Genomic DNA, 14,425 nt, shown 5'->3' with positions numbered 1-14,425 from the left:
TTCTTTGCTTGTTTCTCCTTGCAAAGTCTACATTTTTATATTGCTTAAAATATTTACAGACTTACGTAAATGCTTCTGGTGACTGCCTTTTCCAAGGTTGCTGTGTATTTCTTGTTTTTTGTGTAATGTTCTTTTACTTTTTTCTGTTTCCAACGAGATTTGTCCTGCACCACTTTTTTTTTTTTTTTTCGTAACCAAGTAGTGAGTGTCTCTCCCATCATAACCTCCCTCTCACTCTGCTTACATGACTGTCTACCTCGATCTGGTTCATCTCTAAGTATCAGTGCTCAGCAGCAGTCTACTTGACGCTGCACTGACATCGCTGAGATATCGACATCATTCAACGCAGCTCGGCACACATTGACACCTAGAGCCTTTTGGTGTTCCTTGCTCAATGCAATGTTCACACTACACACCTGTTGGCGCTCAACATTGCATGGATGCTAGACACCACTCGGTGTATCATCTATGCTCTCCTTGTGGACTCAACTCGATACACATTGATGCAGAATAAATATATATACTTCTACAGTCACCTCCAAAATTATTGACCCAGTTAATGAGTTATATTTTATGCTCGGAGAAAACATTTATTTGTATTGTTTATTCTCAAAAAGATAGGTGTAAAAGATTTGTATAAATAAAATCAAACAAAATTTAATCTGTCTTAACATTATACTTTTAAAGTAAATCTCAGTCTGAAAGAACTGAACTTCCTGGCTTCCTGTTTCATTGGGGTATAAAAATAAGTTAACGTGTATGTACAAATCCATTTGCCATCCATCATCATGGGGAAAGGCTAAGAACTCACAAATTACTGTAAATGACAGCTGGTTGCTCAAAATTATGACAACTGGCTACCCCTTGCAATTTCTACTCTGCCCCTGCCCCTGCTACACCCCCACTTCCAGGGTGTGGTCTGTGTTTCTGTGCATCAGTCCTGCGCACACTTTGTAGATGATGGTTCTAGGGCCTCCCATGCAATTCAGCAGTCTGACCTACTGTTCGTCTATAATGGCGCTTGGTCTCTGTTGAGGGCCTTGTTGAAACAAAGCCAGTCCCACTGTGTAGTGCACACCACTGCCATGGCCTGCAAATCTGCTAGCCTCCCTCGGCCTGTATGGCTGGTGGCACATATGACTAAAGGCCTGGCTGCATTTTGGCCCTCTTCAAATAGCATGCACTTCTCTTATATCTGTGCTGCAGCAAGCTCACTTTTATGCATTATCTCATGGATGTGGTGCTCCCACTGCTCCATTGTATTTATAGCGAGTGTGTCTTCCATTAGTCCTCCCTCACAACAGTCTGGATACACAGTATCCCATACTCCCTTTTGGGAACTAATTTCTAATTGAAAGATAACGTTAGGTTGCGAATGCAACATTGGTTTTCTAAAATAGAAAACAGTTTCCAACTTTGCAAGGTTGCTCTGCAGGCCTGCACAGCTGTATCAAAAGAGGAAATGTAGCTTTTGTGCAGTGTAGATAAACAGAGTAGGGGGAGGGTTCATCTGAGTGACTGTACACAAGGGCCTATTTGCCATGAGTTTTGAGCATTTATAACATGTGATGCAATATCCCATACTCCATTCTGGGAACAATTTTCTTCTTCTGGGTTGTATCTGCAACTTAAAGTTCTATCATGCCAGCTGAGACATTTAATTAATTCCAGATGTAAAAGGTTATTAATTTTAAACCTATACTAATTCACAATATCATATACTTTATCTTAGAAAGAGTCTCTTTCAAAACAAATGACTAAGCTCTCTTCATGATACCTTAATGATTTAACAGAAGTGTCCTATTCTTGAGACAAGAGCCCACTTCATTTTAACTGTTATATATCTAGGAGATATGAGATATTCAAATGAGATGGTAATGAAACAGGACTGTGTAATACTGGATGTCTTATGTTAATATTCTAATTTGAATATAAAAGAATATTTGGCAGTGTTTCTTTGGATCAGAGATGAACATGGGGACATTATGAATTGGTATTCCACACATATGACTGACAAGACAATGGAAAAGTTAGCATTTGTCTGCTCTTTGTTTGTGATCTGGTACCTTTCTTGTAATATGATTCAAAGAGAATTGGCAGTATGCTAAATACTGAGTAACAAGACCATCTAAAATATAAGGACTTCAATCTGATTATTGCTCTGTTTTGTCATCAGTTAGAACATTGTTTGTTTACACAATACAATAATGTATAGTAATTATAGGATTTTCGTTTATTTAGCAATGATGAGGCAAAAATACAGCAAGCAGGTAACAGATTATACAGTATGTATGTGTGTATGTGTCTGTGTTTGTATACATATATAATGTGTGTGTGTCTGGTGATTTATGTAAATATCTATTTAGATGTGTGTCCAACTTTCATCTAGCAGTGCATCAACAGGCTGCTGCTGCTGCTGATGATGATGATAAAATAGTGTTTGTGTTAAAGCTCAGTTTTGGCTCAGCGTGCATAGACACACTAAGTTGCACTGGTCTGTTAAATGTATTGGATAATATCCTACTACAAAATTGTTCAATGTCACTATAGCCTTCTACAACATACTGTTTGAGAATGAATCAGAACATTTGCACTCATACCATAACTAGATTTCATAATTTACAAATCCAGCTTTGACAGAACAAATTGAAATAACTTTAAACTTTGTTAAACTTCCATACATTACTTGAAAAAGGAAAATCAATTATAAATCATAGATACAAAATATTCAATAGGGGTTTATTATTGCAGTGAATAGTGGAATTTATTTATTTTAAATTCAGTCAATTACATGAAATAATTCATGCTCTGAGGCTTCAGGTATGCTAGGTCTTACCTTCTAGGTCACGTTCTACATCCTTAGCTCAATATAAAGTCAAAGGAAGATTGAAAATGTATAATTTAATAAAGGGTGTATGTTAAAGAATTAATATATTCAGGTTAATTACACTACTGTGCTGGAGCTATATTATAGATCTGATTGCTGAACTGATTTTTATCTTTGACCTTCACTTCAACAGGACCAGATACATTACATTTTTGTTTTCACTAAATTTTTTAGAACTGTAAAAAAAAAAAAAAAACTGAAATTGATCATGTCGCCTACAACACAATTCAAGACGGATATGAATATATTTTCCTGCATTAAAAAAAGAAAACATTAGCCCATTCAAATTTTAAAAGTGTACTACTGTGGATTCAATATTTTGTCAGAAGAAAAAACTGTACTGAAAGCATTTGCTAATCTTCTTAGACTTAACTTTATATCTTAGAATTTACTTTGAGCAAGAGTTACTATTCTAAATTATAATTTCGAAATGATCCTGCAAAGTTCCAACCTTGAGTAGTTAAAGTGGCTCAAGTGGTAAAAGTTTCTCCTGAGCCCTCACAGGCCCCTATAGTCAAGATATGGACTATAGGTGTTTCAAATCTGGACTTCAAAACAAGTGTAAATATTTTTTGCAGAACCTGATCAGCAACAAGATTCTCTCTAATGCTGTTGTGACACAAAAAAATCTTTGCTGCTTTAAACTTTAGTCTGAATGTGTATGAATCCCCCAGATGTAATTACTTAAACAAAAGACACATACAACCGTGATTTAGGAAAGGGTGGGGACTGTCCCTTTAAGTTGAATAATACCAGTAGTATAAAATGTAGGTATTTAGATTAGTGCAAGTGACTAAGACATTTAACCCCTGAATAAACATGATTTGTGTTATGAGTTCCAAAGGTATACTGGCCTCAACTACACCAAATTAAAGGAACCCATCACAGATGACTGCTCTTAACTCCTTCCAATACTGATAACCTCAAATCAATCTTATGTCAATCATAACTAGGGTTTCTAATCTCTCAGAATGTTTACTATGGAATTATATTTTAGCACAATATGACTTGCCTTTGGTTTCTCACTGTCTGCAAAAAGAAGCAGAACATAAGAATGAGGAATATTCTTTCCCCCTCCCCTTCCTGTAAGTCATGTAAGTAATGACAACCTTGCTATGTTTAAGCTCAAGACAGATGCCTGTAGCAAAGGTGACAGACCTAAACAGAACCAAAGTCATGGTGGATCGGGAATCAGCTAAAGGTGCTATATTACAAGTCAAGCTGACCTAAAGGTTTTCATTAGAGCTGCAATCCTGCAACAGTCATTACACAAAGAGAACCAGTTTATTTTACATTGCTACCCTGATTAGGAACTGCAATGACCTTGTTCTGTCACTTTAACCAGATTCCAGATTACCAGGACATTTCACTGCTTTGTATTATGAGATATGCAGGATGGGTTACCTAATGGCAGTGGAAGTGACAGTAGAGGCAACCCCAGTTGATATGAATGCATTTCATCTTATAACCTAGTAACCTGTAACCTAGCCGCGGTCAAATGAATGGAGTGAATAAATGAGAAAGACACTATATACTCACATCCTAGTTTTACAATTTCAAGCCTTTTAACCTGTCCCTGAATTACATTTGATTTGTATTAGTGCTGTGCCGATACAACAATTTAATGTAGAATTGCGATTCCATTTTCACAGAATTGTATTGATACTCTGCACTTTTTCTCTCCAGTAATTAAGTTTCCTCTGTGGAGAAATAAATAAATAATAACCTAAGTTAAATAAATTAAAAAAATATAACAGTTCTAATTTAATGAAAAATGATTATCCAGACCTGGTATTGATCGGACAGATGTACATTATCCTATTAAGTGCTGTATTGAACACTGTCCATGTAGTAAAAAACTAAACAAAACAAAGAACGACACTCTCTACCTTCCACTTTCCCCAGAATTTGCATTAGGTGGCAGCACCAGTAACAAAGGTATTAAGAATCAGTATGCCATCACATACCTCCATGGCATATCTATTTAATGATAGGAGCAATACTTTTGGGGCAAGTAAACACTGCTTTACAATGAACTAACAAAACAAATTAAAGAAACTGAATGGCACCTAAATGTCTTTGAAGTTACAGTCAACAATGTTCATAAATGTGACACGCTGTATCATTATTGGGGCTCAGAACACAAACCCATACATTTCTCATTTTTGGGATTGTTTAAAAAACAATTGATCGTCATTGCTTTAGCAACTGGCCCTATAATCATAAACCAAACTTTGAATGGTCTTGTGTGACTGCAAGGACTTTCTCTGGCTTTACAAAGGAGGGTCAAAAGCTGGGGTGTGCCGTCCTAAATTGTTAATTAGGTCTCCACAAAGACATGCAAACTAAGGCATTTTAGAGTACTGCATTTGTTGATATGAATATTTCCATTTTGCAAATGATTGTACCTATATATAAGACATCATGTGAACATTTAACATTCAAATACCATGGTAATGAACATGTTTTTATTGTTTTTATTCTTGAAACATAATCTTATCTGACCTTTAAGGTAGAGTTGACAGCAGGCAAAGTGAACACTATGTGAATAATCACATCCTCACCAAGATTTTTGCTCCCATTGTTATTGCAATACCATAGTTTTCTCCTCCTATAATTAACCCAAAGCGAATACGATCCCACAGTGTAATTTTAAAGCCATAAATTGTTTCTGCACAGCACATTTCCCTGTAGTACATATCATGCTGGTTTGGACTATGCTCTTAACAATTTAGCACCAGTTACATATAATTTAATCTGTCTGTAGATCTTACTCCCTATGTATTTTAAACTCCTTAGATCTGAAGTCTCCCCCATATTTATTTTTTCTAAATGAACCCTGCTGTCTAACCTGTTGGGGTTTGAGTTAGGATTCTGTTTAAATTGGAGATTTGTACCCTTATGTTTTCTTTAAGGCATGCAAACATCCAATTAAAACAGATCCTGAGAGGTTATTTGAATTGTTTCAGACATTTTAGAAATTTCCTTGATAGCACATGGTCACTAAAATCTAATGTACATGTAATGAATATAGAGAACAGTCCTAGCCAGTATAATTACTAAGGAGGATTTTCATTGGATGCTGTTTTGGGAGAGTCTCTCCATCTGAGAAATACACTGTGTTACTAAAAATAAATATTTACAAATGTTACTGTTACTGTTATTCACTTGTGAGATTAGACATTTGTTCCATTCTCTATATATGTAATAATGTTTTAATTTGTGTTATGTTCTCACTTACAGCATAAAAAACATATCCTTGTTTCTGTGTTGTTTTAGCAAGAGAACAAACCAAAAGAGGATTGATTGTATGTTATTGTATTGTCCTTGAGTATGAATCTAGCTTTGAAAGTTCATCGCCCATTCCACCACATGTGCCATTTCCTCATGATATTGCGCATCATTGTTACTTTAATTTTATTTTTTTGTATTTTGTGTGCATTCAATTCTTTGTGGTTCTTTTTGAGATATACACTCACCTAAAGGATTATTAGGAACACCATACTAATACTGTGTTTGACCCCCTTTCGCCTTCATAACTGCCTTAATTCTACGTGGCATTGATTCAACAAGGTGCTGAAAGCATTCTTTAGAAATGTTGGCCCATATTGATAGGATAGCATCTTGCAGTTGATGGAGATTTGTGGGATGCACATCCAGGGCACGAAGCTCCCGTTCCACCACATCCCAAAGATGCTCTATTGGGTTGAGATCTGGTGACTGTGGGGGCCAGTTTAGTACAGTGAACTCATTGTCATGTTCAAGAAACCAATTTGAAATGATTGGACCTTTGTGACATGGTGCATTATCCTGCTGGAAGTAGCCATCAGAGGATGGGTACATGGTGGTCATAAAGGGATGGACATGGTCAGAAACAATGCTCAGGTAGGCCGTGGCATTTAAACGATGCCCAATTGGCACTAAGGGGCCTAAAGTGTGCCAAGAAAACATCTCCCACACCATTACACCACCACCACCAGCCTGCACAGTGGTAACAAGGCATGATGGATCCATGTTTCTCATTCTGTTTACGCCAAATTCTGGCTCATCAGACCAGGCAACATTTTTCCAGTCTTCAACTGTCCAATTTTGGTGAGCTTGTGCAAATTGTAGCCTCTTTTTCCTATTTGTAGTGGAGATGAGTGGTACCCGGTGGGGTCTTCTGCTGTTGTAGCCCATCCGCCTCAAGGTTGTACGTGTTGTGGCTTCACAAATGCTTTGCTGCATACCTCGGTTGTAACGAGTGGTTATTTCAGTCAAAGTTGCTCTTCTATCAGCTTGAATCAGTCGGCCCATTCTCCTCTGACCTCTAGCATCAACAAGGCATTTTGGCCCACAGGACTGCTGCATACTGGATGTTTTTCCCTTTTCACACCATTCTTTGTAAACCCTAGAAATGGTTGTGCGTGAAAATCCCAGTAACTGAGCAGATTGTGAAATACTCAGACCGGCCCGTCTAGCACCAACAACCATGCCACGCTCAAAATTGCTTAAATCACCTTTCTTTCCCATTCAGACATTGAGTTTGGAGTTTAGGAGATTGTCTTGACCAGGACCACACCCCTAAATGCATTGAAGCAACTGCCATGTGATTGGTTGGTTAGATAATTGCATTAATTAGAAATTGAACAGGTGTTCCTAATAATCCTTTAGGTGAGTGTAGTCATTATATTTTAGGACGGAGTTGTTGTGTTGATTTCAAGTTTTGTTTAAGAAAATAGTTGTAGTTGAATTCCTGAAAGAAACAGATGTGTAAATGCCTACATATATAAATGGAGAATTATGTCTGGCTTTAATTGGCTATAAATTATTTAAAGGAAGGCGCACACAGAACTGTACAGAATGTACACTTTTTACATTTCAATTAGCATTGCAGGTACAATACATAAGTGTAAAAATATTCCTGTTCACTTTGATAAGGCTATTTACATTTTAAAGAATGGTTTATTTTTCAACTTCTGCCTAATGTTGTGCTAGCAGTCCTTTATATCTAGAAGACCTTTCTCATTAATTTTTCCAATTATTATTCCTTTTCTTTTTATTTCTACCGGCAAAAATCTACAGACTAGACGAAGTGAAATAATTAGCTACTCACAATATTGCAGAGGTGTAGAGCATGAGCGGGTCAGCCAGTGCATCCTGCAGATTCTGACATTTCAAATTACCTGAACAATACCTGAAGCAATCTCTGGACCTAATTAACATCCCACCTAGTTAATGTCAGGGCTAAATGTACACACCATTTAAGAAGTCAGAGACAAAAAAATAATATGCAGGGCTTTTTTCCCTATATGCAAAAAGGCAGAATCTTCTGGTATTTTGTTTGAGTGGAGTAACTCTTTTTCCATCAAGTAATCAATGCACTGCTGAATGAGTTCATTTTAATGCACTCAATCATGCCTCTAATGTTCATAGCTTACGGGCGCAAGCATCAGTAATGCAGGAATGTTATATGGCTTTGGTTTGGGCCATTTCATAAAATATTCATGGAATCAAAAATGTGCATCAAAATAGGGGCTGGGAGAATTACATTTATGTTGCTTCTGTCGTGGCAGCTGTGCATTTGCTCTCATTTGTGTTTAAACATATTTTTAAAATACAGTGTATGTATGTTATTTTAATTGTTTGTGCACAGCTGTCACAATTGTGTACTGCATTTGGCTTTTGGTTAAGGCATTGAATGGTCTCCTGCCCCCAACCCTACACAAGAACCTTACCATAGATAGCAAAGTGATGTAAAAAGATGAAATATTGCAGTAATGCCAGCTCGATTCACAATCTACCATTCCTCACTTTACATCAATCCTTTCAGTCTTGTATCTCTAAGAATGCGTCCCCTTGTAGATGTCACTTTAATATTCTTTCCATCTCTCGGTTACTTTGTGAACAGCTTTCTTTTTCCTAACCATTGATACAAATATCTCTGTCTCAATGCTTGTAATATAAAGATTGAAGCTAAACACTTTGAGGTTTGTTTTAGATATACATACTTAAAATATTTTACAACATATATATTTTTTTATTCAAGATGGTCTATGATGCATCTTTTTACAAAAAAACGTTTTTGTTAGAAAAAGGAATATTGTAATATCATTTTTATTATTTTATTTTATTCATGATGACACATTGTACTTTCATAAACTGAATGTAAAATGTTATACATATGAAACTGACATTGCCTGACTTAAAGCTGTTTCAGTGAACCTTAAGCATTAATATTGATGGACCAAGCATTGTATAAAACGCTCTATGTTTGTTCTTGTCAGTATAAACAAGGAAACCCTTAAATATTAAACTCATCTTTGATTTCTTTAACTTGATTCTGTCTTCAACAGTGTTAAATTGAGAGATGGATCTCTTTTCACTCTTATAAACAAGAGGATTTCACTCAACTTTAATTCCAGTTAACACTTGTCACAATATTGTCTTTTGTGTTCTGTCCTTAGTTCCCAACTCTAATGCAATACAATTAAAGTTTAATTAATTTAACTTATAACAGTTTAAATAAATGACAAAGATCTTCTTCTACTTTTGATTAATATTTTAAACCTATGCAATACATCCTTAAAGCTTGAATCAAAGTTCTGTGTGAATAAAGGTAATGATTTCAGAAAAACACATTTTAAGAAGAAAATCATTGTCATTGAAGAAAAGCAAAGGGAAGACTTAGTAAAGCTTTAAAGTTTTGCTCTGTCTCATGTTGTCATTATTATTAAAGAAAATAAAGTTAATCCCATAGACATCTTTGAATTTTCCTCCATCGCTGGTGGTGCCACTTTTCATTTACTTATCATTTCTGCTTTTACTGTCACCATTTATTGAGAGGCAAAACACAACCATACAGAAGCTTATTATCTGAGAAAATAGGAAGCAATTTCACTTTTACTTACATTTAGCATCTTTAATTGTCCTCTTTTATGATATTTTGAATAACATTCATGACATTTTACATTGGGAAATATGTTTGTAGTTTTAGGGGGAAAGGCACATTAAAAAAAAAAAGAAATCTGAAATTGTTTTACACAGCCTACAGATTATTTCAGGTAAATACTAATTTGTATTTCGCTGTCAAATGCATTATTTAAATATTACTTGTAGAATAACCAAGTATATATAACAGAAAGTTATTTTACTTTAAACATTTGAAGACAACAGACTAAGAAGTTCATGTTAAAAACCAAAAAAAACATTAAAAAGAAAAAACATATACAAGTCATGAATATATTATATTTTTGTTGATTCATGATTTCAGACAGGAAGGTTGGTAAGTTATTCTATTTCTTGCATATTTTTCTGTGCTATTATCACCTTCAAGCTTGAGAAAGTGGTACACATCTTGCACTAATTGAGAACTGTTTATCTAGGACACTAATCTTTCTGATGTACAAAGTACAAGACACTCCACAAAGGCAAATAATGCTATCACTTGAAAAACATGGGGAAAAAAACATGTTCAGCTCTTTCAACATTCAACATTCTTCCAAATTCCTACCATGACTTATCTAAAATAAAATACATTAATTGGGGAATAATCTGTTAATATTAAACAATTGAAAATATGTGATTATAAAAGGTGGGCAGTGAGTTCCATTCCCTCACTTGGACATGGAGAAAACTGTTTTGCACCTGATGCTTATAAGCATGTTGTAAGATGTATCATAACACCTGCTTTCTTTCAGTGCTCCATAAGACCCGATTAAAAGCACACCTTATGATTAGCAGGGTTTACTGAATACTGTATGCATATCATAAGTTAATAGCACTATCCTTTCTATAATTTGAATACATTAAAATGCATTATGCATATTCAGTATATACTAATATATACATCAACTTATTTTTGAGACATGTGTTTTAATGGTGCTTCTTATTTGGTGAAAAAGCCTATCATGGCATGTGCCTTGCATAGGAACTTATAGTGAATGAGGCCTTAAAGTCTTCAGTTCCTTAAAATACAGCTTATGCTCATATAGATAGCAATTCCAGTTTCTGCCACAAAGTGCATCTGAGACAACGGGAGATTCAGTCAAGATTGTTGTTTTTCTTTATCTTTCCTTCTTTTCCTTTTTTTGGTGTGTTTTTGTGTATAGTTTTTTTGATATGGGGGAAAAAGTACTTAAAATGTAATAAAATGATATGGTAATGTTGAATGTCAAACAACATGTTTATTGCAGGTCAGCTGGAGAAAGCCACTGAACATTATGAAGCATTCCATCATCTGACATTGGGGCGGGCATGGAAAGATGAGGCAGGCCAAACTCACAACTCGCGGGCCTGCGAGAGTCTCTGGAGGATTTACACATTACTCGCAGACAAAATGCTTGAAAATAAAGAACACAAGCAGGCCATCAAAACTCTAATAAAAGCCTGTGAAATGGCAAAAGAAGGTGGGTGGAAAATAACACTCTCAGATCCCTTTCTTTAATGTGCTAGCCCCTGTTTTCCCTGGAGAGAAACTAAAAATCATCATATGCTTGACTGGCTGATTATACTCCATGAATTCTAAAGACAAATGCAGTCAATATACCTGCAAATCTGACCATAAAATAGAAGTGCCTTTCTTTCTCTTTATGTGCTGCTGATACAGTAGATCCCATTAGTTGTTTGAAAGCTTGACTGCAGTAAATTAATCTTTTTTTTCTGCTTTCTAGATGCCCTAAGAGCAACTTCTAACATATTTGGAAGGTTAAAGACAATGTTTTCCCTTATCTGAAATAAAAAGTCAGTTGCAAAATGTCACCCCCTTATTTTGTTCATGGCCTGCATTATTGTGTTGCTTAAAAAGGCAACAGCTTAAAGCCAAAAATAGAAAATGTCAGACAGTCAAAACAACAGGGATGGCAAGACCCTGCGCAGATCAATATTGCACATCTCAGAACACAGTTCTTTTTAGAAAAATACTGTATGGGTAGATTACACATATTGTAACTGCAGCCCATGCAAATTAAAGCACTGTTTATGCTTTGATATAGTATCTCTACAGGGATTCTTATCTCTACAGCTGGTTTCTTGTTTGAATGTATATATTCAAGACAATTCCACTAATCAGCTGTCTTAATAAAGAAGAAATTAAAGGCTGGATTACAATTTCATATTAATTTCACATTCTGCTAAAGGGAGAAGCCGTGAAAATGTGGCAGCTATGAATTTTGCAGATTTTCTTCTCACTATATTAAACAGAAATACCTTGTGCTGGAAAATGGAGGGACGGTTTTATTGGTGTGGCTAGCAAAAAGGATGGCACTAAGAAAGCCACTAAGAACCTACCACAGTGGAGTTTAATCAATGTAAAACAGGGGGTTGAATCTGCAAGAAATCTCCAGGAGAAAAAAAAAAAAAGAATCTGGAGGTATATAAATTGAAGTGTTTTACCGTTGCTGCCGTGTTTAGTACACTGTCCATGTGAATGCATATAAAGCTCCAGACGTTTACTAAGAAACAGTTTGTTGGGAATTGCATGATGGGTCGAATGGCCTCCTCTCATTTGTAAACTTTCTAACATCATCAAATAATATTAATAATAATAACATTGGTGTATGATTATGTTTTTGAAATAAAAATGCTTTTCATTACCAGAAACAGAAATATTGAATTTACAACATACAGGGAAATGCTCTATATAATGATACTATGTATCATGTATCTTTGAGTGTGAGTTCCAAACTATAAAATCTGCAAAGAAACAAGTATTCGGTGATAGTGTAGATCAAAAAATGGTTAGCCAGGGTTATGTTAGTACTTGTAAATTAGTTTTGCGATGTACTTTTGCAAAGATCCAACTATTCTTGTAATAAATTGGGGGTATCCGTGGCTAAACTGTGTTGTATGAGGCTATATTAGGGACACAGTTCACCCCGTGGTACAGACACTCCATACTGAGATGCATACACTATATACTGAGATATTCGCTAACACACAATACTAGATATTTCTGTATACAGTGAGAGTGGTCATCAGTCACATGCCCAGTCAAGTCCACACCCATTTAGCTCACACAAATGCCATTTTTAAGATTTAGCATGAGGTGTAGGGCTGATTTTTCTTTCTTTCAAAATCCATTTAAATTAATGTCTGGCAATAAGTCCTACTAGAATTAGCTTTTGGAAGAGAACAGTTGAGCAGCGGTCTCCCTACAATGGGTTTTTCAGCTTTATCTATTATACAATGGATAATTCAAATAATGTTGCGCTTATGAGAAAACCAATAACAGTTGTGGGGGGAAGAAAATGTAGTCCATACAATAGGAAATCATGTTCTAGAACCACCAAGCTTTCAGACTGCATACAATCACCACACCCACAACATGTGCGACTCCTTTATAAAACAGCTTTGAAACTAAAATAAAAAACAAACAGTTGGATAAAACTTAATATTTGTATGGGGGGGTCTAAACGTTTTACGTTGCTTAATGTGCTTTAACATAACCATTCCTTTTCAGAGTTTGTACGTTTACAGTTAGGCACTTCCGAATGCTACTAATAAATATGGAGACTTTTTACTAATATTAGCAATAAAATAATGACATTAAGCCCTGCATATAATACATTTTAATGCGAATTGCACTTCATTTTGAAAGAGCATAATGTGGCTTACTGTACTGAAAACCAACGTGTTTACATCCAAATATTATAAATGACAAGACAGTCACCTACTACAAAAAAATTGTGTAATGAAATATTTAAGAAAGCATAAATATCTTGTTAAGCACTATTGTTGCCAAGTAATGTAGAATGTAATGTACTTAATGTAGAAAATGCTTAACATGACTGCAATTAAAATGTAACCACTTACAGTGAGGGAAAAAAGTATTTGATCCCCTGCTGATTTTGTACGTTTGCAGAAAAATGCATTTCAAAAAAGTTATAAATTGATTTGCATGTTAATGAGGGAAATAAGTATTTGATCCCCTATCAATCAGCAAGATTTCTGGCTCCCAGGTATCTTTTATACAGGTAACGAGCTGAGATTAGGAGCACTCTCTTAAAGGGATTGCTCCTAATCTCAGCTTGTTACCTGTATAAAAGACACCTGTCCACAGAAGCAATCAATCAATCAGATTCCAAACTCTCCACCATGGCCAAGACCAAAGAGCTGTCCAAGGATGTCCGGGACAAGATTGTAGACCTACACAAGGCTGGAATGGGCTACAAGACCATCACCAAGCAACTTGGTGAGAAGGTGACAACAGTTGGTGCGATTATTCGCAATTGGAAGAAACACAAAATAACTGTCAGTCTCCCTTGGTCTGGAGCTCCATGCAAGATCTCACCTCGTGGAGTTTCAATGATCATGAGAACGGTGAGGAATCAGCCCAGAACTACACGGGAGGATCTTGTTAATAATTTCAAGGCAGCTGGGACCATAGTCACCAAGAAAACAATTGGTAACACACTACGCCGTGAAGGACTGAAATCCTGCAGCACCCGCAAGGTCCCCCTGCTCAAGAAAGCACATGTACAGGCCCGTCTGAAGTTTGCCAATGAACATCTGAATGATTCAGAGGAGAACTGGGTGAAAGTGTTGTGGTCACATGAGACC

General features: G+C 35.9%; 1 protein-coding gene across 1 annotated transcript in view; it reads left to right on the top strand.

Moving 5' to 3' along the window:
* Nucleotides 1–14,425, top strand: part of ttc29 (tetratricopeptide repeat domain 29) — a 132,039-nt gene that overhangs the window by 41,178 nt on the left and 76,436 nt on the right. The window contains exon 7 of the mRNA XM_066718443.1: nt 11,062–11,274. Coding sequence (XP_066574540.1) covers nt 11,062–11,274 — 213 coding nt within the window. The remainder of the gene's footprint in view (nt 1–11,061; nt 11,275–14,425) is intronic.

The sequence above is a fragment of the Amia ocellicauda genome, chromosome 12 (genome assembly GCF_036373705.1).
Source record: "Amia ocellicauda isolate fAmiCal2 chromosome 12, fAmiCal2.hap1, whole genome shotgun sequence".
NCBI classification, from domain to species: domain Eukaryota; kingdom Metazoa; phylum Chordata; class Actinopteri; order Amiiformes; family Amiidae; genus Amia; species Amia ocellicauda.
Note: the sequence above shows the minus strand (reverse complement) of the source record. Positions and strands in the feature narration are given on the sequence as shown.